Consider the following 27687-nt stretch of genomic DNA (forward strand, 5'->3'; position numbering starts at 1 on the left):
TACCCACAGGCTATAAACATTGTGATTGAGACTTCTTGAGCTCTGTGGCTTCAAAATGGGTATTGGCATTTTGAAAAAATGGTGAGTAAAGACTTAGGTGACTGCCTCCAGTCATTTTAAATCAAACTGTTGGCCACTATGAAGGTAAACACCTCAAATGGGAATATACAAGTAGATCTGCACAGGCAATACCTTAGATTTTCAACAAAAATGTAATAAAATTTAAAGCTTATCTTTTTAACTATTTAATGAAAATATAGTCTTGGTTTTCATATCCTTTCCAAAATTTCCAAACTAGTAAATATTTCTTCATAAAATTTCTTCTTGATTTACCATGTTGTCCCGATTTAACATTAAGAGCATTACATCTAAAATTTAATTCAAATGTTGAATTTCCACAGCCCCAATCACCAATTAAGCATGGCAGAGAGGTTTTGTTGTGCTTTAAAAGGCATTTGCTAATCAGATTAAATGAAAAGCACTTACTAGGTTTGCATTTTCTTTCTAAGTATCACAGGTTGAAGTCTTCCAATATTCTTCCTTTACTAAAGCAAAAGAAAAAAGTGAGACTCTTAGAAAAGGATTTCCAAAGGCACCCTTGCCAGAAAGAGAATTCCTTTCTATAACTGGTGGTGTAGCACAAGGCATTAATATATATCACTGATGTACCAGTTGATCTAAACTTGGCTTGTTATATGCATGGTTTATCAGATCACAAGGTATTTTAAATCCTGTGATAGATCTTTTGACTCCTTCTGTTGAGTAAATAATGTTTTGACTGGTAAGAAATTAGATGGTTCTGGAGACTCAACTGAGTAAGCAGAACCACTGGCCTGGGAAAGTATTCAGTCATATTTCTGATTACAAGGTGACTTATTTCAAATAAATTAGAGGTCTTATTTAAGGTCCTAAAAGAAAAGGCATAGCCTCCTTTCTTTTACTTATCCTCACTCTTTTTCTGTCTTCTGTATTTGTGAAAAAGTCACTTTGGCACAGCCAACCATCTGCTTGCCTAGTTGGAATGGCCAGTGCCTCACACTGCTGTTGCTCTGAGGGAATTTTCTGGGTCATGATCATGTAAGAGAGCTTACCTTACCTGAAAGCCATTTGTTCTTCAGCTATACAGAATGGTTCTGACACTGATGGTGTTTCCTAAGCTGGTACTAACAATTTCCTTTAATTCTCCTCTCTGTCACTTCTGAGAGTTTGCTTGTGCTTGTGTTTTGACATGAAAGATCTTTATTTCAAATGAAATCCATCAAATCTGTCAGTAGAGTCGTATCCCTAAACCCCCCTGGTGCTCTGGAGCTTCATCAGTATCTACAGATAACATTTTGCAGCACATCATCCACATTTGTACAGGTTACGCTATAATGCGAGTCAGTTTAGTGTTACAACGCGACATTTAAAGAGGGGAGGTGACTCAGTGGCCCGAGGGAAGCGTTCCAGACAGATGAGGCAGCGCAGGGACAGGGCCAGAGTCCCGGGAGGGGCCGGGATCCGATCCGGAGTGGGCACAGAAAGGTGACACTGCAGGGCTGGGACACTGCAGTGGGCACAGAAAGGTGACACTGCAGGGCTGGGACACTGCAGTGGGCACAGAAAGGTGACACTGCAGTGGGCACAGAAAGGTGACACTGCAGCGCTGGGACACTGCAGTGGGCACAGAAAGGTGACACTGGAGCACTGGGAACTCTGCAGTGGGCACAGAAAGGTGACACTGCAGTGGGCACAGAAAGGTGACACTGCAGCACTGGGACACTGCAGTGGGCACAGAAAGGTGACACTGCAGCACTGGGACACTGCAGTGGGCACAGAAAGGTGACACTGCAGCACTGGGAACTCTGCAATGGGCACAGAAAGGTGACACTGCAGGGCTGGGACACTGCAGTGGGCACAGAAAGGTGACACTGCAGCGCTGGGAACTCTGCAATGGGCACAGAAAGGTGACACTGCAGCGCTGGAACACTGCAGTGGGCACAGAAAGGTGACACTGCAGCGCTGGGACACTGCAGTGGGCACAGAAAGGTGACACTGGAGCGCTGGGATACTGCAGTGGGCACAGAAAGGTGACACTGCAGTGCTGGGACACTGCAGTGGGCACAGAAAGGTGACACTGCAGCGCTGGGACACTGCAGTGGGCACAGAAAGGTGACACTGGAGCACTGGGAACTCTGCAATGGGCACAGAAAGGTGACACTGCAGCGCTGGGACGCTGCAGTGGGCACAGAAAGGTGACACTGGAGCGCTGGGACACTGCAGTGGGCACAGAAAGGTGACACTGCAGTGGGCACAGAAAGGTGACACTGCAGCGCTGGGACACTGCAGTGGGCACAGAAAGGTGACACTGCAGCACTGGGAACTCTGCAATGGGCACAGAAAGGTGACACTGCAGGGCTGGGACACTGCAGTGGGCACAGAAAGGTGACACTGGAGCGCTGGGAACTCTGCAATGGGCACAGAAAGGTGACACTGCAGCGCTGGGACACTGCAGTGGGCACAGAAAGGTGACACTGCAGCGCTGGGATACTGCAGTGGGCACAGAAAGGTGACACTGCAGTGCTGGGACACTGCAGTGGGCACAGAAAGGTGACACTGCAGCGCTGGGACACTGCAGTGGGCACAGAAAGGTGACACTGCAGTGGGCACAGAAAGGTGACACTGCAGCGCTGGGACACTGCAGTGGGCACAGAAAGGTGACACTGGAGCACTGGGAACTCTGCAATGGGCACAGAAAGGTGACACTGCAGCGCTGGGACGCTGCAGTGGGCACAGAAAGGTGACACTGCAGCGCTGGGACACTGCAGTGGGCACAGAAAGGTGACACTGCAGCGCTGGGACACTGCAGCTCCAGCTGCGCAATGGGAGCACTCTGGGGATGTTACAAATGAGAACCTTGACTAGGCCAATATTCAAGCAGCAACCAATTTATTAATTAATATGGTAAAGTGTGAGCAATACAGCGCTGGGTACAGTGGGGGAAGTTTTCCCTCCAACTGCACACCCGTAGTTGGGACTTACAGGTATTTACAGGGGTACTCATCAGCTTTCTCAGCAGTTTCTATTCCAATATCTACTCATCAGCAGTTTCTATTCACAATGTTTATGTCACAATTCTATACACTATTGTGATTTAGTTTTCCTCAGGATGTATCCCAAAAGAAGAAAGACAAATCCCATCTGGTGAAGTCCAGCTCTCCAGATGTGTGTCCACCTTTTAATTACAAGGACTATAAATCCCATAACAGTGATGACCAGCTTCCCTTGGTCAAAACTATAAATCCTTGAGTTGATGTTCATCTTTCTTTCTCAAGCTGTTTTTCTCTGTTTTGTTAAGGTGTGAGATAAGCATGTTTCCTTTATATATATTCCAAAGCTATAGTTTCAAGGATACAAGCAATATTCTAAAATTATACTTCAAAAGTTTATTATTGCGAAACTCTTTAAGGCTTAGCTACAAGCAAAGAGCAACATCCCTAGTGCTTTAATTCCAATGCTCCTAAATCAGCTAAGGTTAATTGCAAACAAAGGATAGGTTCAAAGGCCTTTTTCCATGCTTTACTTTCCTCAGTTATTATAAGAATTCGTCTTTATAATGGTCAGTCTCCACACATATCACAATCACAAATACACACATTGCCTGTACGTACCTGACACAAAACACAGCTTGGTATTTCACAGGGATCGTACCCTGGCTGTGTTCTCATGTCAAAACGACCCCATAGCAATTCGAAGGAGGAACATTTTCACAGGGCTTTTCCCGTGTCGGAGCCGGCGGTCGCTGTGCACGGAGCGCTCAGCAGCTACAGCCCGGATTCCCCATTCCCGATTCCGGGCTGGCACAGGGACTGCCACGCTTTCCTGCTGCCCCCGTGTGTCCGGGAGAGCTCCCCTGGAGCTGCGGATGTAACCGGGCTGGCCCAGCTCTGTGCCCTTCCCTCAGCTCACCCTGCTGCACCTGTACTGCCATACACCACACACAGGCTCTCTGGGCATGGAGTTTGCTTCAGTCCCCTTCCCTCAGCTCATCCTGCTGCACCTGCACTGCCATACACCACACACAGGCTCTCTGGGCATGGAGATTGCTCCTGTCCCCTGTACTGCCATACACCACACACAGGCTCTGCTGTGCATGGAGATTGCTCCTGTCCCCTGTACTGCCATACACCACACACAGGCTCTGCTGTCCATGGAGTTTGCTTCTATCCCCTTCCCTCAGCTCATCCTGCTGCACCTGTACTGCCACACACCACACACAGGCTCTCTGGGCATGGAGTTTGCTCTTGTCCCCTTCCCTCAGCTCATCCTGCCATACACCACACACAGGCTCTGCTGTCCATGCAGTTTGCTCCTGTCCCCCATACTGCCACACACCACACACAGGCTCTTGGTGCATGGAGTTTGCTTCAGTCCCCTTCCCTCAGCTCATCCTGCTGCACCTGCACTGCCATACACCACACACAGGCTCTCTGGGCATGGAGATTGCTCCTGTCCCCTGTACTGCCATACACCACACACAGGCTCTGCTGTCCATGGAGTTTGCTTCTATCCCCTTCCCTCAGCTCACCCTGCTGCACCTGTACTGCCACACACCACACACAGGCTCTCTGGGCATGGAGATTGCTCCTGTCCCCTGTACTGCCATACACCACACACAGGCTCTGCTGTGCATGGAGATTGCTCCTGTCCCCTGTACTGCCATACACCACACACAGGCTCTCTGGGCATGGAGTTTGCTCCTGTCCCCTTCCCTCAGCTCATCCTGCCATACACCACTGCCATACACCCCACACAGGCTCTGCTGTGCATGGAGATTGCTCCTGTCCCCTGTACTGCCATACACCACACACAGGCTCTGCTGTCCATGGAGTTTGCTTCTATCCCCTTCCCTCAGCTCATCCTGCTGCACCTGTACTGCCACACACCACACACAGGCTCTCTGGGCATGGAGTTTGCTCTTGTCCCCTTCCCTCAGCTCATCCTGCCATACACCACACACAGGCTCTGCTGTCCATGCAGTTTGCTCCTGTCCCCCATACTGCCACACACCACACACAGGCTCTTGGTGCATGGAGTTTGCTTCAGTCCCCTTCCCTCAGCTCATCCTGCTGCACCTGCACTGCCATACACCATACACAGGCTTTCCAGTCCATACAGTTTGCTTCTGTCTTTTTCCCTCAGCTCATCCTTCCATAGAACACTCACAGGCTCTCCCGTCCATGCAGTTTGCTTCTGTTCCCTTACCCCAGCCCATCCTGCCATAGAACACTCACAGGCTCTCCTGTCCATGGAATTTGCTCCTCTCTCCTTCCCTCAGCCCATCCTGCCATACATCACACACAGGCTCTGCTGTCCATGGAGTTTGCTCCTGTCACATTTTAGCAAACTGGTATCCCACCATGCTCTCCTGCCCCCTAAGCCACACATTTCTGTGCAATCCACCTCACCAAGCTCTTCTCTCCAGCCAGCTCTCCTGGCCACCTGTCCTGGTTTAGGGCAAATTTGGGAGAAAACCCCCAAAGTGGGCCCCTCCAGAAAGCAAACCACATGGCTCCTCCCCACAACCGGGTTGGGAAGGATTCCTTGGAGAGAAGGGGAAAGAACCTGTTTATTTAACAGGCACAGCACCCCCAGCACACAAAGTGAACAGTACCAGATGACACCACTCTGAAAAAGATGACAAATTCACAAAGTCTCTCTGGGCGTGGTCGCTCTGTTCTCAGTCCCTCAGTGCTGGGGCAGCTGCTGCCCAGAGTAGGCCCCGCTAGGCCCAAGGTGCAAACTCTCGGTGCTCCCAGGGGCCAGCCCGGAGCAGGCTCGAGTGGGTCCAAAAAAGGGAAAGGAGAAACAGTTCAGGAAGAAATTTGGACTGTTTAGCTAAACTAGCTAATTAGCAGAAGCAAGAGCAAAGCAAAAAGCAAAAGCAGCACCATGCACTGCCCTGTCTGTATGTTCCGCCAGCCGTGGGGGAGTGGCTGATAGCAAAACCAAAACAAAACATTCGCTCTGCAGAGCCAGTCTTGAAGGCACAGAACACGATATCCAGCATGAACAGAACACAGGGATGGGGATACAGCATCAGAACATCACCCTAGGACACCACCTCACTGAACAATCATGTTGCTGCTCCCCAGATTGTTTATCTGAGGTGATCCCATAAGTGCAGGTTCAGAGATGAGGGGGCTGTCATGGCACTACTGGTAAACACTGAAACTCTCATCTGAATGTGCCTGGAAAGCAAGAGGTCTCAAGAAATTATTTTTAAAATGTAGACTGTCCATGAATGCTCTCTCCTTTTTTTCATCTACCAACAACTTTTAAGACATTCTAATTAGGGGTGTATCTTGTGAAGTACAATTTTGACAACTGAACTATTGAAGGTTTTTTCCCATTAAACATGTGATAGAGCTGGTATTTTGTACAGTTTTGCTTGTCTAGAACAGGTTGAAAACACCAGCCATTCTCATTCTGGGTGTGGGTTCTCCAAAATCCTAAAGGTCGTGATCTACAGTGCCACACTGGCAGCCTCAGCCTCCTGCCACCTGCCCGGCCCTCTGGGGTTAATTTGCTGTGGCCTCAGAGCCTCTGACACAGACCAAACAACACTGCAAAGACACTACCCCTAAGCAGAAAAAAGATACTGAAGATACCTATATTTTATATATAGGGTTCTTAGTTCAAACAGAAGTCAAGATTCTTTGAGCTTATTTTCCTCATTACCATGCAACTCACATTAATCAGGTTTCCACAAATAATTGTCACACTTTGTTTTGTTGTTTTATGTTAAAACCACTTGCAAATAGGCTCTCAGTAGTCTCTCTGTTCTTTCAGGGTTTGGGAATTTCTTTGCAAGGAGCCTGGGTGAAATTCTGCTCTCTTTTCTAGATGTATGAAGCCATTTAAGAATAAGGAGTGAACTGTAAATCTCTGTTTGACAAATGAGTAATTGGAAATAGAGACTGTGGTTACAAAATATGCCTCCCTGGACTGACTCTTAATCCACTTTTAAAAATACAATTCACAACATGTTGCTGTGTTAATCTCAACCCCAAGTCAAAAGCATTCGTGCTCCTGCCTCTGCACAACAGTAAGTGGTTAACAAAGGCAGACACTGCAGATGTCATATCTACTTAATACCAACTTAATATCAACCACAGAAATAGCTACCAGGAGAAAAAAAATCAATGTTTTCTACAAGTAACACAAGAAGAAGTCCAAATAATCAAAATAGAAATATATAATATGGTTTCCACTTAGCAATATTGTTGTATTTCCTTTTCCTTTAGATTTAGTTAAGCAGGTACTGCCACTCTGTATCAGCCACTCTGACAATGTGTTCAGTTGCTATTAATTATGGATATGAATTTATTATTATGACATGTTTTGGAGATGTATGTTCTAAAGAAGAGGAAAAAGAAATAAAAATTGATGGGCCTGTGTTTGGCTCAGTGCCCTCTCTTACACTGAATCCCAGGGAAATCCCAAGTCCAGTGGTGTGTCAGCTCAGAGAGGTGTTCACACCTGTGCCAGCATCAGGCTGAGGCTGGCTCAGCTGCAAACAACCCAGAAAATAAATGAGCCTTGTCTGCTACACCAGGGTCCCATCAAAAACAAGAGAAGGAAAGACATGTAAGACAAGAAATAAAGGGATGAAATAAAACAAGATGGGGAAGGAGAGGGGTCATAGGAGGAAGGCAAATCTCACATATCACAAAGTGTCCCAAATTAGGTGAAGACACCAGAACTGGTATTATCAGATCCCTTCTCTGGTCTCTTTGGTCTAATCATGCCTTGTAATAGGGACAGTGAAATCCTGTAGTGTCAAAATGGATCCCCCAGTCTCTGGTGATGCTGGGAGCAGTGGCCCTGACTGTAAATCTCACACTTCAGTCAAGCTGGTTGTCAAATCAGCTGGTATCAGTGTCAAATCAAGCTTCCTCCTGCTCCACTTGCCCAAAGAAAGTCATGAATGGAAGAGCACATACCCAGTAATCAAACCCAGCTTCTGGTTATTAGTTTTAATCATTGTTTTCTGATCTTGTGTTTCTGTCAATCACAGTCTCCAGGACATTGAACTTTATAGATAGGAGCCCTCATTAGTTTTATCTCAATTTCTAAATTATTTCTAAAACCAATCTGATATAAGAGGTTGCAACCAACTTTTGCTTTTTTGGCAGCTACCAGTCTGTGTGTGTTGGTATTTGCTGTGTGCTCTGTGAGTCACTGAGGCCTCAGGGTGCTGACCACGGGAGGAAGGCTGGTGTGAGCCAAACTCTGCACCCAGACATGGTGCAGGGCCACTGCCAGGAGATCCTGTCAGAACCCATACATCCCTCTGGCTGTGCTGAGCAGCCCAGACCCTGCCAGGGGGCTCACAGACCCTGGCACAGAGCCCAGAATGCCCCTGTGGGTTTGATTGTAACCCATGGAGCAAATTACCAACCTTAGATGAAGATCTGCAGGCCATGACAAATTAAGTAGAATGACAGTGAATTTATCACAAGATGAAAAAGTAGATTTTGGGGTTTTTAGAGTGGGGGTTCAGGAGGCAAGATGGAGGGATTTGGGTGTGTCCAGTCTTCTTCTTCTTCTTCTTAGCCTCCATCTTCTGCTGTGATGGTGGCACTTTTAGATTGGTTTAGAGTCAAGTTCACTGTCTAACATAGATGATAGGTATTGGAAAGTGATTGTAAATATTGTACATGTAGTTTTTAGTATAAAGACACAACACCACCCTGGGGCAGGCAGAGTGCCTCTGTCTGTCCTGCTGGACGGACCTTGGCAAGGCAGGAGAAAGAATTTTATAGATAAGGAACAATAAACAACCCTGAGACCGAGAAATGAAGAGCCCTGACTCTTTCTTCAAGTGCTGGGCTGGGAAAAGAGACTTCCCAATTTTCTTGGGGTCACTGTGAGCAGCAAGAGACCCTGAGACAAGATCCTACTCAGCCACATGAGCCTTTCCTGGCAGAGGGCATGCATGTTCTATTGGAACCATAGGGGAAACCTATCCACTTAAAATCTGAATGCTGGCAGCTTGTAAAATGTTGGTTAAATTACCAGCATTCAAACAAAAGTAATTTCCCTCAGAAAAGAAAGAATGTAGCAGAAGCTAAGGAAATATTAACTGTACAGGAACAGTGAAATGCCTGTGAACACTTTTTGATAACTCTTTAGTATCACAGGCATTTTTGAAAGGCTGATATTTTACAAGATAGCATTGTGCAAGGGCTAATAACAGACAAGAAAAAATATCAGAATTTAAAATAAGGACATGGTGTTCTCCCTGTTTTTAGACAGGGAATCTGCCTTAAAGAACCTGATGCTCTTACAACTGAGTAGAAGCTTTTTACAAGAAAAGGGATTTTACAAATCACCTTGTATAATTGCCACCCATAACATCAATTACTTCATGTCCTGGAGATTATCTGTCTTTATAACATTTTTCAGCTGTACCTTGTCTACTGCAACAAAGCAAATTACTGGTATATTTTAACCGATTGAATAATTTTGAAAAGCAAATAGATGGAATACTGGGGTACAGGAGATTGTGGTCCTGTGTGGATGACTGGAAGATTGCTTTCATTACTGTAGTTATAACTTTCTGGAAAAGTCTGACTCCTCTCCTGTTGATGACAGTGACAGAACAAACTCTGATTTCATTGGAAACAGCATCAGGACCCATAAATCACAAGTACATTTCATCTAAATAATGAATGACACTGAAAAATTATCTGGTAACACTTGGGCAATCCTCAGATGAAGTGAGGATTGAAGCTGCCTCATGCAATGATAAAGTCTGGTTTGGGCTGGGTGCAGAAGAAATAGGCACTCAAGGAATTTCTAACATCATTATTTGTACTTACCATAGAAAAGAGGTACCATTTCTATCATCCTTCTAATATGTCTCCACTTCTAAAATTAGAATCCAAATTAGGATTACACAATACATGGCAGACTCATGGTAAGAGATGTGCTGCATAGTGATATGAATAGAAAATACCCAACTCATCTTGCACAAGGTTTGTAAATCACTTGAAATAGCTCTTCCAGGAACATCCAGAAATTTGCTGTTAACACTTTTCTTACCAGAGGAACAATGGCCTCACAATAATTTATTAAAGTCTATAAAGGAGAAATAGGGCTTGCCACTGCTGTTCAGATTACCCAGCCTCTAACTGTGGTTATTAAAGCAGCAACACTCACTGATGCTTCAGGAAAAGCCATGGCTGCTCTTGCCCAAAGCTGCACAGGTAGGGAGCAATTAATTCACTGCCCCTGGAACAGCCTAGTCCAGCAAAAGGCAAAGTGAACATTCATCCTTGCCCAGCACAATGGTCACAGCCTAAGACATGCCATTAATAGAACAGTAATGATTTCATCCTAATATCTAGAAAATCAAGAATTTTCCATTTATGATAAACCCACAGGTTGACAAACACAGTTGGATAATCCTACTGAGGAATAACACCCACCAGCCATGTACAAAGTTCCATTTTAAACTCACCTCTTGTGAGTCTTGTTTGAGCTTGTGAAGGTAGTTTGGGCTTTGGGTTTTGGGCCAAAGAAGAAGGCTTTGGGCTTTGACAGCCAAGATCTGGAGGGAAATAGTGCTCATGTAATTTATTCTAGGACACTATGCCTCATTCCTGTGCCAGCCAGCAAAGACAAAGGGACATGAAGCTGGAGGTCATCATACTTTGAAGTGTTTTCTTTAGTGCTCAGTAGGCAAAAGCCTGATTTCATTTTTATTCTATAGATGCAGACAGAGGAGTCACAGTATTTTCATGGGCTTTGCACTGTTACTTACAAACTAGTGAATCTGAAATTCTCTGGTGTTACTCTATCAAAATGCCAGCTCTGCAAGACCTGGCACATTGTGTAGGCTCCAACTTTTTGTGGTTCTGGAACTTTTGGCCTTGTACCATCTGCTATTACAATGGTCTGTCTGCCACAGCAAAGGCTCATAACTTTTTGTGGTTTCTCAATGCTGTACTTTCTACATAACCCTGAGCTTATTTACTGCTCAGATTATCCAATGATTTTGCAATTCTAGCATCTTAAACTCTGTCTTAAAGTGGAAGCTTTTTGCTTTTTTTGATCAGCTTGAATAATTTTGCTTATCATGCACAAACAGCACAATGACAGCAAGACTCCACGGTAAATAATTGCATCTCAGCAGAACTCCCTGTAGATTTACAATTATTACCAGACACATCAGACTTCATTTTCAAGCTGCAGACTTGGTACAGACACTGTCCAAATCACAGCAGCACAGGGTACAGCATCAACAGTCAGCTCCTGCAGCACTGTATGGCTCACATCTACTGTAACAGATACCATGAAGAATATCTTAGATCTCTATTCCCAATATAAAGTCACATCACACCCACCCAACCCATAAAACGCCTCACCTGTGCCCAAAAGAATGGCTGGCTTCACTACACAGCCTTTCCCTGTCTTCACCACAAACTCATGCTCTAAGGTATTCTGACAAATGAATTTGTGCTGGTTTTTGCTGGGGTAGAGTTCAGGAGTTTTCCACAGTGGCTGTGCTTTGGATTTGTGCTGGAATCAGTGTTGGTAGCACAGGGATGGTTTGGGCATTGGTGGCACAGGGATGGTTTGGGCCTTGGTGGCACAGGGTGTTGGTGGCACAGGGATGGTTTGGGTGTTGGTAACACAGGGATGTTTTGGGCGTTAGTGGCACAGGGATGGTTTGGGTGTTGGCAGCACAGGGATGGTTTGGGTGTTGGCAGCACAGGGATGGTTTGGGTGTTGGTAGCACAGGGATGGTTTGGGTGTTGGCAGCACAGGGATGGTTTGGGTGTTGGTGGCACAGGGATGGTTTGGGTGTTGGTAGCACAGGGATAGTTTGGGTGTTGGTGGCACAGGGATGGTTTGGGTGTTGGTAGCACAGGGATGGTTTGGGTGTTGGTAGCACAGGGATGGTTTGGGCATTGGTAGCACAAGGGAGGGATGGGATGCTGTGCCAAAACTAGAGGAAATGAGCACTCACAGATCCCTCAATCTGCTACAGAAGGTGTTGGCTACAAAGCACCACACCTAAAATGTTTCCACACTAATGCACACAGTACTAGGAGCAAGCAGGAGCAGCTCCAGGCTTTGGCCTTGCCCCAGAGCTTGACATCATTGTATGGGTGAAACCTGGTGTGATGAGTCTTGTGCCTGGAATTCCCTGTTGGATGGTTGCAGGCCCTTCAGGTGGGAGAGGCAGGGCAGAAGAGGCACTGTATGGAACAGAAGGGCTGGAATGCACTGAGCTCACAGCTGGCAAGGGCACAGCTGAGGGGCTCTGGATAAAACTGAGAGGCAAACAAGTAACAGAGATGTCATCCTGGGAGTCTCCTATAGACCTCCCATGCAGGACAATGACAGTGACAAACTTTCCTTTGAGCATCTAAGGGACACTTCCAAATCAACTGTGGCCTTATGGGGGACTTCTACTTGCCAGAAATGAACTGGTACAACCTGGGCCACAAAATTCCTAAAAAATCCCAGATGACAACTTCATGGAACAGGTCCTGAGGGAGCTGACTTGGAAAGATCCCCTCATTGACCTGCTGCTTGTCAACAGAGAGGATCTTGTGAGCAAAGTGGGGATTGGGGCTGTCTTGGCCACAGTGACCATGAAGTGATTGAGTTTAAAATCTCTGTTGACAGGAGGGAAAGTGCCAGCAGAACTCCAGCCCTAGCATGAGGAGAGCAGACTTCAGGCTGCTCAGGGAGTTAGGAAGCAAGGTCCCCATGGAATATATTTGTGCAGGTGATGGGGTTGATCTGTGCTGATTGCTTTTTAAACATCACCCCCAAAGTGCACAGGAGGAGCAGCTCCCAAATGCTGAAGCTAGGCTGGTGAGGGAGAAGGCCAGCTCGGCTGAACAGGAATCATCTCTCAGAAATAAGGCAAAAAAGGAAAGTGTATGCCCAGTGGAAGCAAGGCCAGCAGACGTGGGAAGAATCCAGATATGCTGCTTGCAGCTGTAGGGATAAAATTCATGAGGCCAAAGCTCAGCTAGAGTTGAAGCTGACAGAACTCCAGGGGACAATAAAAAGGAGTTTTTTTCAAATGTAATTGTGGCAGGAGGCAGTGTAGAGATAACACCAGCCGTTCCAGGATGAGGCTGGTCACCTCACAATCAGGGACACGGACAGGGCAGGGCTGTTTAATGCACTCATTTCCTCATTTCCATGGATGATGGACCAAGGGGGTCTCGGTGCCTTGAGCTGGAGGACCATGACAGAGACAATGATCAATTCCCAGCTAACTCTGACAATGTGCAGGATCTGCTGCTCCAGTTGGATCCCTACAAATCCATGGGACCTGATGGGCCCCATCCAGGAATCCACACAGAACTGATGATGTCATCTCAAAGCCTCTCCCTGATTTATGAGCTGTGTTGGGAATCCCAGGTAACTGGAAGCTGGCAAATGTCGTCCCAGTTTTCAAGAAGGGCAAGAAAGAGGACCCTGGAAATTAAACCTGTCAGTGTCACTTCAGTGCCTGGCAGTGTCACGGAGAAGATATTCTGGGAGGCATTGAAAACACCTGAAAGAATGCAGTCATTGGTCACAGCCAGCACAGCTTCATGAGAGACAAGTCCTGCTCATCAAATCTGATTTCCTTTTAGGACAAGGCAGCCCACCAAGTGATCAAGGGAAGCCTGTTGATGTAATCTTCCTGGATTTCAATAAATCTGAAGTTTTGGCACTGTCTCTTCCAGGATTCTTCTGGACAAAAGGTCCATCCCACAAACACATTACGGGATGGGTGAACAACTGGCTCACGGGTCTGGTGCAAAGGGTGACAGTGAAGGGTGACATCAGACTGGTGACCTGTCACTAGTGGGGTTCCACAGGGCTCCATCCTCAGCCCTGTGCTCTTCAACATCTTCATGAATGCCTTGGACACAGGACTGGGAGGGACACCGAGCAAGGTTACAGATGATCCAGAGCTGGGAGAGGCTGCTGACTCTGCTGAAGGCAGGGAGACCTTGAGAGAGACCTCAACAGGTTAGAGGACTGGGCAAGCATCACCCATATGAAGTTCAACAGGGAAAGTGCTGGATTCTGCACCTGGGACAGGGCAAGCATCTTTCCTCTGTGATGATCTGGGTGCACAGCCTGAAGCTGTGCCTGGATTTTAGAAAAAGGTTCATGACCCAGAGGGTGGCTAGGCCCTGGAACAGGATCCCCAGGGAAATGGGCAGAGCCCCAAGCCTGACAGACCCTCAAGGAGGGTTTGGACAATGCTATCAGGCACATGATTCTTGGGGATGGTCATGAGCAGGATCAGGAACTGGACTTGATGATCTTTATCAGTCCCTTCCAACTCAGTTTACTCTGTGATTCTATGTGAAAGTCTTGCTTTTATTTGCTTGTGTTCACAACTTTTGTTTCATTTATTAAACTGGCTTTATCTGAGTCCATAAGTTCCCTCACTTTAACTTTTCCAATCCTCTCCCCTCCTGCCAGGGGTTGGGGTGAGGCCCTGTGTGGGCCTTTGTTACCAGCTGGGGTTAAACCACGACAATGTCTTACAAAAAGAGAGGGAAATAATAGAAAAGTATCTGCAATGCATCAGGAAGTTTTACATGAAATAATTGCCTTTCCCTCTGACTTTCCATACTGTTACAACTCATAAAATAGCATTCTGAAGAACTGCATTCCACAGATGAACTCCTTTTGTAGCACAGGTGCTCACTTGATAATGTTTTGAGAGGTCTGGGAGAAGGTCAAGAAGCCAGCTCTTACATCATTTGCTATGAAAAGGCTTACATATCAAATCCCCATCATGAATGCATAATATTTTAGTAATCTTTTAAAATCAGAATTGTGAAAAGCATTTTTAACAAGATATCAACAACTGAGCAGCATGATGAACTGTTTAAAATTACAGGCCACTTTTTGTTGCTTGTGCGTAGGAAGAGTAGAAATGAAAATCTCATCTCTGTGTTTACCAAGTGGTGTTGTAGGTTTTGGCCAAGTCGAGGTTTTAAGCAATGAAATTCTATATAGTAACAGGGTTTCTCTGTGTACTGGTTCAAGTGTGTTGAAGTTATCCCACCTGTGTTTCTTCCTCAGTTTTATTTAGAGCTTCGTTTCAATTGCCTCTTTGAATTGCTTTCCCCCCAACAGCTCATTTCTGTGCCTTCGGTAACAGATGTAGAAGTTCTAGCCCTTTGAAGATCTGTAGTTAAGGGTCACCCTGAAGGATTTCTGCGCTGTTCACTGTGTCTATTAAACTGAACGCTCCATACAAGTCAGGAGTATTTTACTATTTAAATAACACGTTTGCTAGGTTTGCCTTTGGAGTTGCAAAACGTTTATGTTGTTACCAGCTGATGGGTTTCCCTGTGACTGAAACCTTTGAATTCTGATGGAAACGTAAGGAAAGAGCGATAACGAGCACTCTGAAAAGGCTGAAGTGCACAGCAGCTGCCAAGAGCGATCCAATGCCACTCCAGAGGCTCTTGGATGAATCAGCAAAACCCACAGATGCATCCATAGGGGCTGTGGTGTGAGTGGAGAGAGGGCAGTGGGTGCCCAAGGTGCTGTGGGAGCAGTGGATTCCCTGTCCAATGAGGTGGAATGCTCCGCGGGCACATGGTTCACGCTGCTCAAAATAACTTGGGACCTGCACACTGACAAATGCTGCTGCTCCGGTGGTGACAGGTTGTCCAGCTCCTCACGGCCATCCTCACAATAACCAAGGTTAACTCCCCTCACTGGATGGACTCCTAACTCTTTCTGTTCCTGAGGACTCGAGAATCCCCTCGCTGCCTTAACTTTAGCCTCGCACTTCTGGATAACTCTCGGCGCCACTCACTGCCACGCTGGGCAGCAACACCTGGAGCAATTAAAAAAGGTAATCCCTCCTTCCCAATTTCAGATTGGTCTGCATTTTGATTTTGCAGAGTGTAGCAGCAGGGTTTGATAAGCATGTATATTTGAATGCTAATTATAGCTGGTGAGGCATATACAGGGAACAAGCACGTTTTAAACTAACGTAGATTATACTGAGGTATGTGCATTGCAGGGAAAGGGAAACTGTGTTCTGCAGCATTATAAAGGACCTGAATAGCAGTGGTGGGGTTCTCAAATCCCTCGGAGCCAGTCTGACTCCTCTGAAGAGTCAACGAGACTCTAATGACCTGAAAAGTTCCTTGCCGGGACTCTTTCCTCTTCCTGCTCATCTTCCCTTCATGGAACAGCGGAGGAGTGAAATATACACATTCTTGTACTCAGCCTTAAACCAAGATGCCACCATTTGGTAGTTCTTCTTAAGCAAAATCCAGCCTAATTTAATGCGACCCCCATAGTTAAATGCTTTCTATTTATTTAATTATTTATTCTGTCATGTAAAATGACCCCCGTGGCTATATTTAGTGCAGGGAGATCTGCTCTCTGGATTAATGTACACAACAGCTGCAGAAACAGTCCTGCTAGAAGGGCATAGCTCTCACCCTTGAGCTCACTATCTCCTTTGCTCTCTTTCTCTCTCTCAGAAAAGTATTTGACTGTCAGTAGCAAATGTTTGGCCCAATATATTGCAACATTAAGCAGTAATCAGAAGCCCATGTTAAGTTACCAAATAATACATCAACAATTGACAAGAGAACAGAGTAGCTCCTGAGCATAAGTTAACAAAACATTATAGAAATCATGCTAAAGACACTGATTACTTTATCAGCAGCTTTGTTTCAGTTTGAGGTTTACATTTGTGAAGATGCTCTAGAGTTTAAGAGTGAAAACAAAATCAGCAAGTGTTAATGGAACAATTTCATAAACTTCAGCTCTGCTCTTCTCCCTCCCCTACACCTCCTGAAGGTTCCTAAGGTCAGGATATTTCTTTGGTTTTGTCTGTCTTTAATTTTTTTTTTTTTTTACTTTCAGAAACAGCTAACAAAATTAAACAGCAATAGTGTGGTAGTTCCTGTAGCTGAGCAGAATAATATTTACATATCAAAGAATATTTATGGTCAATTCAGGAGATAGGTCTTGTACATGGCAGAGTACCAAGCACAAAGGGGAACTGTGTGATCTGTGCTGGTTTTTATTCCTGTGCATTCTTTAGAGATTTTACAGCAGGTCTTGCTGTGGTACTGAAGGAATGTTTTTCTATCCACAGCTGAAAACTATTAGTAGTCAAGGCACATTTGCACATAAACACAACATTAAGATAATTTGTCAAAAATACACACAGTACCATAAAGGTAATTGGGCAATGCAACCTCAATTGTAACCTAAACCACAAGGTGAGGGAGGAAAGAAAAAAATTAAGTTTACTTTTCAGTTTAAAGCTTAACTGGATTTGTGCTTGTTTTCATAAACAAGAATGGGCAAATTATTCCTGTAGAATATAAACCTCATTTAAACATTGCAGTTTGAAAATATGACTAAAATATGAAGGCTTTTATGTTACAATGTTCTTAGGGAAGACTGCTGAAAAAACGTAAAAAAGGACAGTGGACAGAAAGAAATATAGTGAGACTGTGAGACAAGAAAGGCACAAGTGAAAAACCTGAGCAGAAAAACACAATTCAGACTTCTTTTGTGTCTAATTTAACACTGAAGTTCCCTTTTCCACTGGGAACCTGCATTTGTAGAAAAACTGACTCTCATTTCAAAACTAACCAGCCCATGGATTTGAGATGTGCAAATGCCACGTGCTTTCACAGCCCTGCTTTTTCAGGGTGCACACACCGGCAGGGCTGCAGCCAGCAGCACCCGTGTGTGAGTCCCTGGCACTGGTGCCACTCACACACAGGGGACGACAGAGATTTCTGCTCAGCTTTTGGGCTGTGCAAACTCCCATGGCAGTGCCAGGGCAGGGCTGGGATGTGTCAGCCCAGGCTGAGCCTTTGAACACTGGAGCTAAGCTGGAGCTCAGTCCCAAGCTGAAATCCTCAGCCACGTGCAGGTGTGGATTTCTGCTCTGCTCCCACACACTGCCAGCAGGAGCCACAGACACGGCTCAGTTCAGATCATTTGGCTCACAATCCATGAAAATGCATTTGAGTCTAGCAGAGTGGTGTGTGTGTTTGAACCAGGATAAAATGAATATTGTTACCTGCTAGTTGTATTTTCATTGAGGACTTCCATGTGTACATTCAGCATCAAATTGTGGATCTCTGCTGCAACTCTTTTTTGGCCTTGCATATAAACTTTTTCTCATATGGGCAATCCTTGAAGGAAAGAGGACACATTACTTGAATCAATAAAAACTTGTCCTGCATTGAGAGCACTTGAAGTTCCCTCAGAATTTGTTCTCATATCCGAGGCCTGGCTGCACAGGGCATTGGGAAAGGAGGATGGACAACCATTCCAAGCAGGCCTCAGAGACATCACCTGTCTTCCTGCTGAACTTTTAATTTAAAAATCAGTTGAAAATGTACTTGTTTCAATGAGATGTTGTTTCTTCAGGATATTGTTTGCCTTGCAGTTCAAGGAGAATCACTGAGGAGGAAACGGGAACCTGAGACATGGGATAAAGGGTCTCAGTTCTCATTTTGAGGACTACTAAGGGACAATATTAATTATGAAATAACGAAGATCTTTTGTGATCAGAGTGAAAAATCAAAGGTCTTGTCATTATATGAGAGTACAAAGGAGATGTTGACAAAGTTAGAGAGCTCTTAATGAGCTTTTCCTTTGAAGCAGAGTTGAGTATTTCCTCCTGCTCAGGGTGTCCAATACTGTACGGTGAGGTCATGGGCCAGGGCATGACTCCAAGTGCACACAGGGCTCCTGCAGTGTCTGCTGCAGAATACCTTGGAGAGAGGATTGATCCCATCCCATTTCTGAGGGATTTTGTTTCCATGAGAAGTTGTTACACTCCTGAGCCTGGAGATTCCCATTTTCCATATTTAATTCCATTATTGAAACTGGGACTCTGGTTATCTGGCTCAGTGCAGGGAATGGAAATCAAAGCCACTGAAGTGTCTAGAATAGAAAAGTAAAGCACCCTCTTGCACACAGCTTTCTAAACACCATTTAAAAATACCTCACACCCACGCCCCCAAACACACAACCTCAGTCCTCCACCCCAGCCCAGCCTTCCCTGTGTCTGGAGCCTCAGCCCGTCTTGCAGCAGCCACAGCTTGTCAGCAGGCAGCACAGAAAGGGTGACAATGGCAACTGCTAAGTGAGAATTCCTGCAGGCCCAGAGAATGTGCCTGTGATCCTCCAAGGTCTGCAGGCACAGCACTTGTGTCAGCTCTTACCTTGTTTTCCACAGCTGCAGCCATACAGCTGCAACACCCCCAGAAACGTTAAGCTCTCTATGGGTAAATGCAATTTATGTGCAATTAAATTAACCATGAAGCAGACAGAACCTAGAATATTTGCTAAACTTTCCTCTTGGCACACTGAGGTGCTGGGCATGCAGAGTGCTGCTGTGCAAAGGGCACAAAGGCCTCTGGGCAGAGCAGGATCAGAATCAGAATCAGAATCAGAATCAGAATCAGAATCAGAATCAGAATCAGAATCAGAATCAGAATCAGAATCAATCAGAATCAGAATCAGGAGTTTGTGTGCTTGCTGCTCTGCTGCTGGGGTTTCACACAAAGGCACTCCCAACAGAAGGAATGGGAGCTTGAAAAGACAGGAACAACCAAAATTTCTCCTTTTAACTTCTGAAACACCAAGAAGATGTTCCAATGCTTTTTGCATCAAATATGCTAATTAATAACCTCTTTATTCTGATAGAGAGAAGGAGAGTTTGAAAAATTATCATTAGGGCATCAAGCATTAGAAGCTGTTCTCACCGAATAGAATGGAGACATATCAGATTTATCTGGGATTCCCTTAAGCTTGCTGAGATTTCACTAGTGCTATTTCTGTAGGAAAAACTCAGATTCTTTCAGTGGTGACTCAGGAATGAGTCTAAGAAAACTCAGACAAGAAGAAAGTGTTTGGTGTCACACTATGCAAGACCCCTGTGGTACACATTTCCTCCCTTCCATGTCAGGATTTTCAGGTCAAGCCACTGCCAAAACAAACTTTGGAAACTTATTCTACCTTTGTGAATGTTTAATCCTAAAGATCCCTTGGCTAATAAGAGAACATTGCCATCAGCAGAGGCTCCAGGAAACTCAAAGCTTGTTCAATTAGTTGCCTAATGGAAACTGAATTAGCAGAGTGAAGAAATTCCTGGAATCAGTTTTGTGTGTGGCATCCTCTGGTGCCTTTCAGGACAGCAGGAGCCCAAGGTCACTGCAGTTGGTGTGCCAGGAAAGCCAAAGATGCCCTTGTGCTGTGGTTTGGTGCTCATGAGCCGGTCAAGAGTGGAGAACTGCAGGCTGCTGGTGGCAGTCACCCCATTTCCCCTAAATAAAACCAGTTCAGAGACATTACTTGTAACCAACACTCGCTGAAACTTAACATTTTCCATTAAATTAAAAATACAAAATAATTCCAAATATTTTGAAACTTCAGTAGACAAGCACTGCCTCAAAGTGCTACATTTGACTAGAACCCAGAGACTTCATTACTAAAAATAGAATAAAAAGTTATCTTCTACACAAGCTGAAAATAGAGAAGAGTTAGATATAAAATTCTGAGCCTGGGTGAGCTCTAAAGAAAAGTGATGGCCCTCTAAGTAATAAGAATTTGGCATCAGATTAATTCCCATGAATATCTTGATTCCCAGCTCTAGAAGGAGAACTCTGCTCCCTGTTCCCTCTTCTGCTCCAATGGGCAGGAGGAAGGAAATTGTTGCAGCTCCATTGCTGGGGAACTGTTTGTTTTCTTCCCTTTGCTATCAGACAGTGGCTTCCTCACTGGGGTTTTTCAAGCTAGAATTATAAAATTATTTTGCCTGAACACATCTTGGAGAGTAGCTCCTTCTGTTGTAGTAATACTCCTTAAGCAAATTGGCAGAAATTATTTCTTTCATGTTTCAATGCTTTTGATTCATCAAAAGATGAAGAGAAGACATGCAAGAACAAAGTGTCAAACATACCCAGGATGAAGTCTCTCATAACTGTGCTGAACACACAGGTGCTTTACTATGGTTTCCTGTAGAAAAGCCACACTGTGATTAACAAGCTCTGTTCAAACAGACATAGCACTGTGAAATAACACTTATGTCTGTGCAACACAGCAAATGAAACCCTGAACACTCTCAGTCAGACAATTTTCATATACTCTTTAGACAAAACCATTAAAGGAGTTCTTCATTTGACTTCAGGTTTTGATCATACTATTCCTTCCCTCCTTAGAGCATCCAGTGTCTCTAAAGATCTGCATCATCTTTTTCCAGCTCTGATGACCTTTACAGGCACTGAGATGAAGATGTGCCATTCTGAAATGCTGCAGAAAGAGTGGCCAAGAAATGCAGCAAGCTAAATTTTGCCACCTTGTAAAACACACACTTCTCCAGCCATGTAAAACACAGCCTCTCATTGTGTCCTGTGAAGCTGCAAAGAGCTGCATGCTCCAATTCAGCCAGAGCCCCACGTGGAGAGGTTCTAGGCTGCAGTTCATTCATGGGACAGGCCTGTCCTGCAGGCTGTAAACTCCCCATGGCAGAATGTATTTCAGCTCCAGGGAGCTGAAACTGTAGCTTTGGCAGTGACCTTTAGAGCACAGAGTCTGTGATCAGCACATAAACAAGCAAAGAGAGCCCCTGAAACACGTTCAGCTGCACCGAGGGGGCACAGCTGCCCAGCAAGTGAAAGCTGAGCAAGCAAAAGCACTTTCCACTGAGCAGGAGCTTTAAGCCTCATGGAGAACTCTTTGTACTCTTAAGAGGTTAAATAATAAACTCTGTGCAGTCATGAAACAGCTCACGATGTTATCTCGTGTGGGATTCCCAAATCAGTGTTCTCTGTGTGCCACAGCTCCACTGAAATACTGCTCCAGATAATGGAATGCCAAGTGTTCAGTGGGTATCACAGAGCTGGCTCAGTGCAGGGACTCCATGGTGTGCTAAAAGCCTGCAATTTATATGGCATTTTATTTCCAGCTACAAATTTAGCAATATTTTGATCGGGTGCCTCTGTAGTCTTAGTGATTTTCTTTGTTTATTACTACGAAAATAAAGCAAAATCAATAAATATAAAATGCCCAATGTTTACATAAGGAAGAGGATTTCAGTATTAAGAAACTTGCCTCAAGCAGAGGGATTAAGGTCTCAAAATGCACATCAGATTATGATAGCTGGGTGTCCATTCATTGAAGAAGAATAGAAACAGTTTAAATTGAAACCTTCCTTTTTGTAAATAAGGAATAAGGGCTGGCACTCACATTCCTGGAAGAAATACTGCAGCAGTATGAGACATTACCACTTCATTTGTTCTTAAGCATCCCTTTTCCAGGGACAACTGTCCCAGTAGAAAGCCCAAAGCCTTTCTCAGCAGCAATTCCTTTTTAACTTTCCCTTCCCTGATCACTTCAGCTGCTACTCAAAGCTGTGAATGGAGATGGCCAATGCTGAGGCATGGATGTTCTCTTGATGTCAGGACAGGAACAGAACCTTCTGCAGGGTGACAAACCACACAGCTTGGGGCAGGAACACCTGAAACCACTGCAGCAAGGCTTACCACACCATAAACAAAGCAGGAGGGAAATAATGAGCACTGAGAGACAGATCCGGGGAGATCATGAGCACTGAGAGACAGATCCAGGGGATAATGAGCACTGCATACTCTCAGAGACAGATCCAGGGAGATAATGAGCACTGAGAGACAGATCCGGGGAGATCATGAGCACTGAGAGACAGATCCAGGGGATAATGAGCACTGCATACTCTGAGAGACAGATCCAGGGAGATCATGAGCACTGAGAGGCAGAACCAGGGGGATAATGAGCACTGCATAATCTGAGAGACAGATCCAGGGAGATCATGAGCACTGAGAGACAGATCCAGGGGATAATGAGCACTGCATACTCTGAGAGACAGATCCAGGGAGATCATGAGCACTGAGAGGCAGATCCAGGGAGATCATGAGCACTGCATACTCTGAAAGATAGATCCAGGGAGATCACGAGCACTGCATAATCTGAGAGGCAGATCCAGGGAGATCACGAGCACTGCATTATCTGAGAGACAGATCCAGGGAGATCACGAGCACTGCATTATCTGAGAGACAGATCCAGGGAGATCATGAGCACTGCATAATCTGAGAGACAGATCCAGGGAGATCATGAGCACTGCATTATCTGAGAGGCAGATCCAGGGAGATAATGAGCACTGCATAATCTGAGACAGATCCAAGGGATAATGAGCACTGCATAATCTGAGAGACAGATCCAGGGAGATCATGAGCACTGAGAGACAGATCCAGGGGATAATGAGCACTGCATAATCTGAGAGACAGATCCAGGGAGATCATGAGCACTGAGAGACAGATCCAGGGGATAATGAGCACTGCATACTCTGAGAGACAGATCCAGGGAGATAATGAGCACTGAGAGACAGATCCAGGGGGATAATGAGCACTGCATAATCTGAGAGACAGATCCAGGGAGATCATGAGCACTGCACAGCCTGAGACACAGATCCAGGGACCAGTCCTGCACTTGTTTCAGTACCTGGGAGCAATCAGCTCTCTCAGTGGGGTACAGAGTACTCATTTGTCTCCCTATTTAGGGCACCAGAAGAGGAGGGTGTTGTCAGGGTGTCTGAATCCCTCTGCACTCACCATGGCTCACGTAAATAAAGGGAGAACCCCACACAGTTACACTTGTTCAAGTATCAAAGGGGATGCTTTAGCTTTGCTTACCAGGCATGCAGGTTAAGTTTGGCTTCCTGATGCTCTCCTCTCATGTGTTACATTTTTTCAGAATCAGGACGGCCTAAGAACATGATTCTGAAAGCCCTGTAGTACAAATTATGTTTGCCTCAAATAATGACACAGTTCTCTACTTACTTTCAATAAATAATGGCATAGTTCTCTACTTACTTTAAATAGCTTATTAGAAATAATGCTGGATTTAAGAAGCTGTGGAACATTTAGCACCATTATACCTTCCTATAATGCAAGAAAAATTGTCATTATAGAATATTTTTGTTTTTTTCCTTCCTCCTCACATCCATCTTATGATTTTGAGGGTTCATTTACTTACTCCTTCAGTGCTTTTCAAGCTAAATTTACTTCACTTTAAAGTACTGTTATTCTCAACAACTTTCAGTCCCTGAAATATCCAACACTTCATCTAATCTGGTGAGATTGTTTCTTAGCTGAGGAACACACGTCAGCAATGATGAAGATTTGACATTGAAACTCAGTTAATAGCTCTGTAGTTGAAGTTTTGCCTTGAACAGAGTAGAAAACACCCCACTCTCAGTTGTTTTATGTGAGGTCACTGACAGTGGAAAGTGATGAAGGATGAACTTTGCTGGCTGAAGGCAGAAGGAGCCTTTAACACAAGGCCATCCTTATGCTTCAAGTACTCCAAGTGCTCCCAAGTATTCAGCACACAGGTGCAGTTTGAAAATGTTGTGTTCTGCTTTCCAGAAGCCTGTCATTGTGTTCAATCACAGTAATTGCTATTGATAAGGCGTGGTCCTGTTTGTCCTTTTTGTTGGCAGCATGCAAGACGACAGTTTAGAAACCTCCACTTCAATATCTCAGCTTCTGAGAGAGAGCTATTTAGCAGAAACCAAGCACCAAGGGAGGAGCGAAAGAAGCAGGTCAGAGCCAGTTTCTCACAATTTCCACTATGGCAATGCTTCTGGTGATTCAGATGAGGTAGCTGCCCAAGATGACCTCCCAGATCTGTCTGCCTTTTTGAGCCAAGAAGAGCTTGATGAAAGCGTAAACCTGGCAAGACGAGCTATTGATGAGAGCCCGCTGGAAACGAAGCAGGATGAGCTTCAGGGCCCCCCAGAGCAGCTGAACGCCACGGGGAAACACAAAGCGATGGCCCAGCCCGCGGCTCTGGAAACAGCAGACAATGGCCCGCGCTCCGGCTTCTGTCAGGAACGCGTCAGAAACACAAAGGGGTCCAAAGGGAGCTCCCAAGACCTAAAGAAACACCACCTCCCTTCCGAATCAGAGTCCAAAAAGGAATTCCTGAACAAGGCAGCAGATTTCATCGAGGAGCTCTCGTCACTTTTCAAAGCCCACAACTCAGAAAGAATACGGCCCCGAACGTGCAAAAACTACAAGAGCAAAATTGAATCCAAGAACAAGTCTGCTCAAAAAGGCAGCTCTAACCCGTCTCTCACATCAGAAAACAGAGAAAGGCTTTCCATTCCAACACCTCAAGACTTGGAAAACAAAGCAGAGAAAGCTTTGGAACAAACAGATTATCAACAGGCAGCACACCTGGAATCTCTCAGTCAATTAACAAGTGCAGAGCTGAAAGCAGAGTCAGAATCTGCCTCTGTATATTCTGATGAGCCCCTTGGACAGCCACCACGCTTTACTCAAAAACTGAAGAGCAGGGAAGTTCCTGAGGGATCCAAAGTGCAATTGGACTGCATTGTGGTAGGAATCCCAGCACCTGAAGTCAGGTAAACACATTCTGCACTTGTCATTTTGTATTTCTGTAATGGTAGGTGTGTGCAAGCGGGGAATACCTTGCTTGGGAACAATATTATTTCTACTATGTTCCAGTCTAAACTCACTGCTCTTATTAACAGTTTAGAGGCATTCCCATGGTGGAGCCATTACAAATGTTGTATTGTGTTCAGCCCATAAACTCATAGAGGAGTCTGACTAAAAGAGAAAACAGTGCCAGAAATTAAGGTTTTTTTTTTTTTTTTTTTTTTTTTTTTAACAGAAAACAAACATATCCCCTAGATATTAGGGTAACTCTCTGCTTACAAAGCAAGACTCTGAACACTTCTTTTGCTTATTTCTCCAGGCACTTGCCTTGATAAATCCTTTTGATAATAAAAATGTCAGTAGGATCCCTGGAAGTCAGAAATTATTTTCCCCCTTTTATCATTCATAGCTTATCATGCAAAGACAACAAGTGAAATCATCTTCTCTTGTGGATCTGAACCTGTACACAAACTCAGTCTGGCTTTCTTCATACTCGGAACAGGTGAACACTGAATTGCTTGTTCATAGACTGTACTCCAACACACAATGTTCAATTCAGGTGTTTTTCCAGAAGGCCACAGCGCTGTCCTTATCCCAGCGGTCATGTCTGTGCTGTTGACATACATAAAAGTGACAAGGTGCTCATGTCAGCCAAGTTTAGGTGTTTAACAACCCCCAGAATTAGAAGCTGACACTGTGGAGTCACCGCAGGCTCACGAGGGCAGATTGGAGAAGCCAGGAGTGATGGCTCATGCTGCAGATACCCAGGGCTGAGCAGAATGCCTGCACACCCCATTCAGGAACCACTGATCCCACAGAAATGGAGGATGGATATCTTTGCAACTTCGGTCCATTTGTGCCCCAACAATCCTGAAGGTTTTTAGTTGAAATTTCTATTTCAACATTTGATTTTGCTAATTTCGATTAATTACATAAGTGACTTATGTGAATACCATTCAGTACAGGAGCTACCACACCTCTGTAGAAGAAGTATCCATCAGATATAGGAAATGAGCGACAGGGAGAAAGAAATCCCCTAGGGAAAGTTAGTCCCAAGCAGTTACAGCTTAAGAAAAAGATCAGACTCAGCTTTCAGTTTCACAATTTTAACTAAAAAAATAAAAGATAAGTCACAAGGGGGGAACTCTGAACTCTCTCTCCCTTGTGTTTTGTGTGTATGTATGTGCTATATTAAGGAGAAAGCTGGGAATGTTAGCTGCTGGAAGAGTTTCCTGATCATAATTATTTATTAACAAAACTTTGTCATGTTCCTCAAAGATCCTTTCACCTCCACCACTGTGCAGAAGTAACACTGAGAGAGGGTGCAAAAATTGTCACTTGGCTGAGTGATAAATATTCACATGCTTCCATGTGTGGTGGCCTTGTTAGTCACTGCTGCAGCACAAGGAAACCAGAAACCAGACTGTACTTTGGGGTTTGTGTGCCATTAATCATGGGGACCAGAAGAATGTGGGGTTTTTTCCCTAAAAATAGTGCTTATTTTTAATCTGCTTCTGAAAGAGTGAGGGAGGCATCTTGCTGGCCATAGCTGTGGGACTGTGAGCAGAACTCTGCTCAGAATTGCCAAATGTCTTGCTTGGAGGGTAAGAGTTTTCCAAGCTTTATGGTGAGTTCAGAGTCTGTGGAGCTGGGCAAGGACAGAAGAATTTTAATAGGTAAAAGAAATAAAAAAATCAGAGTCCCAGGAAAGGACCAACTGGCAAGGGAGCAACTGCTGAAAGAAATCTCAATGACCTTTGACTTGAAATGGACTTCTGAGGCACAGAAAGGGACCCCAAGGGCCTTAAATGCATCTATTAGACACAATGACAAAGTGGGAGTCACTGTGGGAACCCAGAGCACTGTGAAACAAGAACAGGATTCAGCAAGCTCTGCAATGCAGTTAATCAGTCAACACCAGGAGCAGACTGATGTAATGGGGATTACAAGAGAGAAATTAGAGACAGGATATTTAGAAAGAAGCTGATCACAGGGATAGAAAGGACTGGAAAATATGAAGGGCAGATACCATGTTTGAAAGCAAGATAGTACTAAACCAAATTGATGTAAAAGATGGTGTAAATGACATTTGTGATGGATCAGGGTCAAAATACCATTTTGGTCATTCATCAAATAACCAAAGCATGGCAATGATAAAGCATTACAG

The 27687-nt window shown here is 44.9% G+C and overlaps 1 protein-coding gene across 1 annotated transcript in view; it reads left to right on the forward strand.

Moving 5' to 3' along the window:
• Positions 1 to 15691: 15691 nt before the first annotated feature.
• Positions 15692 to 27687, forward strand: part of MYPN (myopalladin) — a 58516-nt gene continuing 46520 nt past the window's right edge. The window contains exons 1-2 of the mRNA XM_059476902.1: positions 15692 to 15889; positions 24560 to 25486. Of these exons, the coding sequence (XP_059332885.1) occupies positions 24561 to 25486 (926 nt within the window). The 5' untranslated portion in view covers positions 15692 to 15889; position 24560. The remainder of the gene's footprint in view (positions 15890 to 24559; positions 25487 to 27687) is intronic.

Source organism: Ammospiza nelsoni, chromosome 8 (assembly GCF_027579445.1).
Source record: "Ammospiza nelsoni isolate bAmmNel1 chromosome 8, bAmmNel1.pri, whole genome shotgun sequence".
Taxonomy (NCBI): Eukaryota; Metazoa; Chordata; class Aves; order Passeriformes; family Passerellidae; genus Ammospiza; species Ammospiza nelsoni.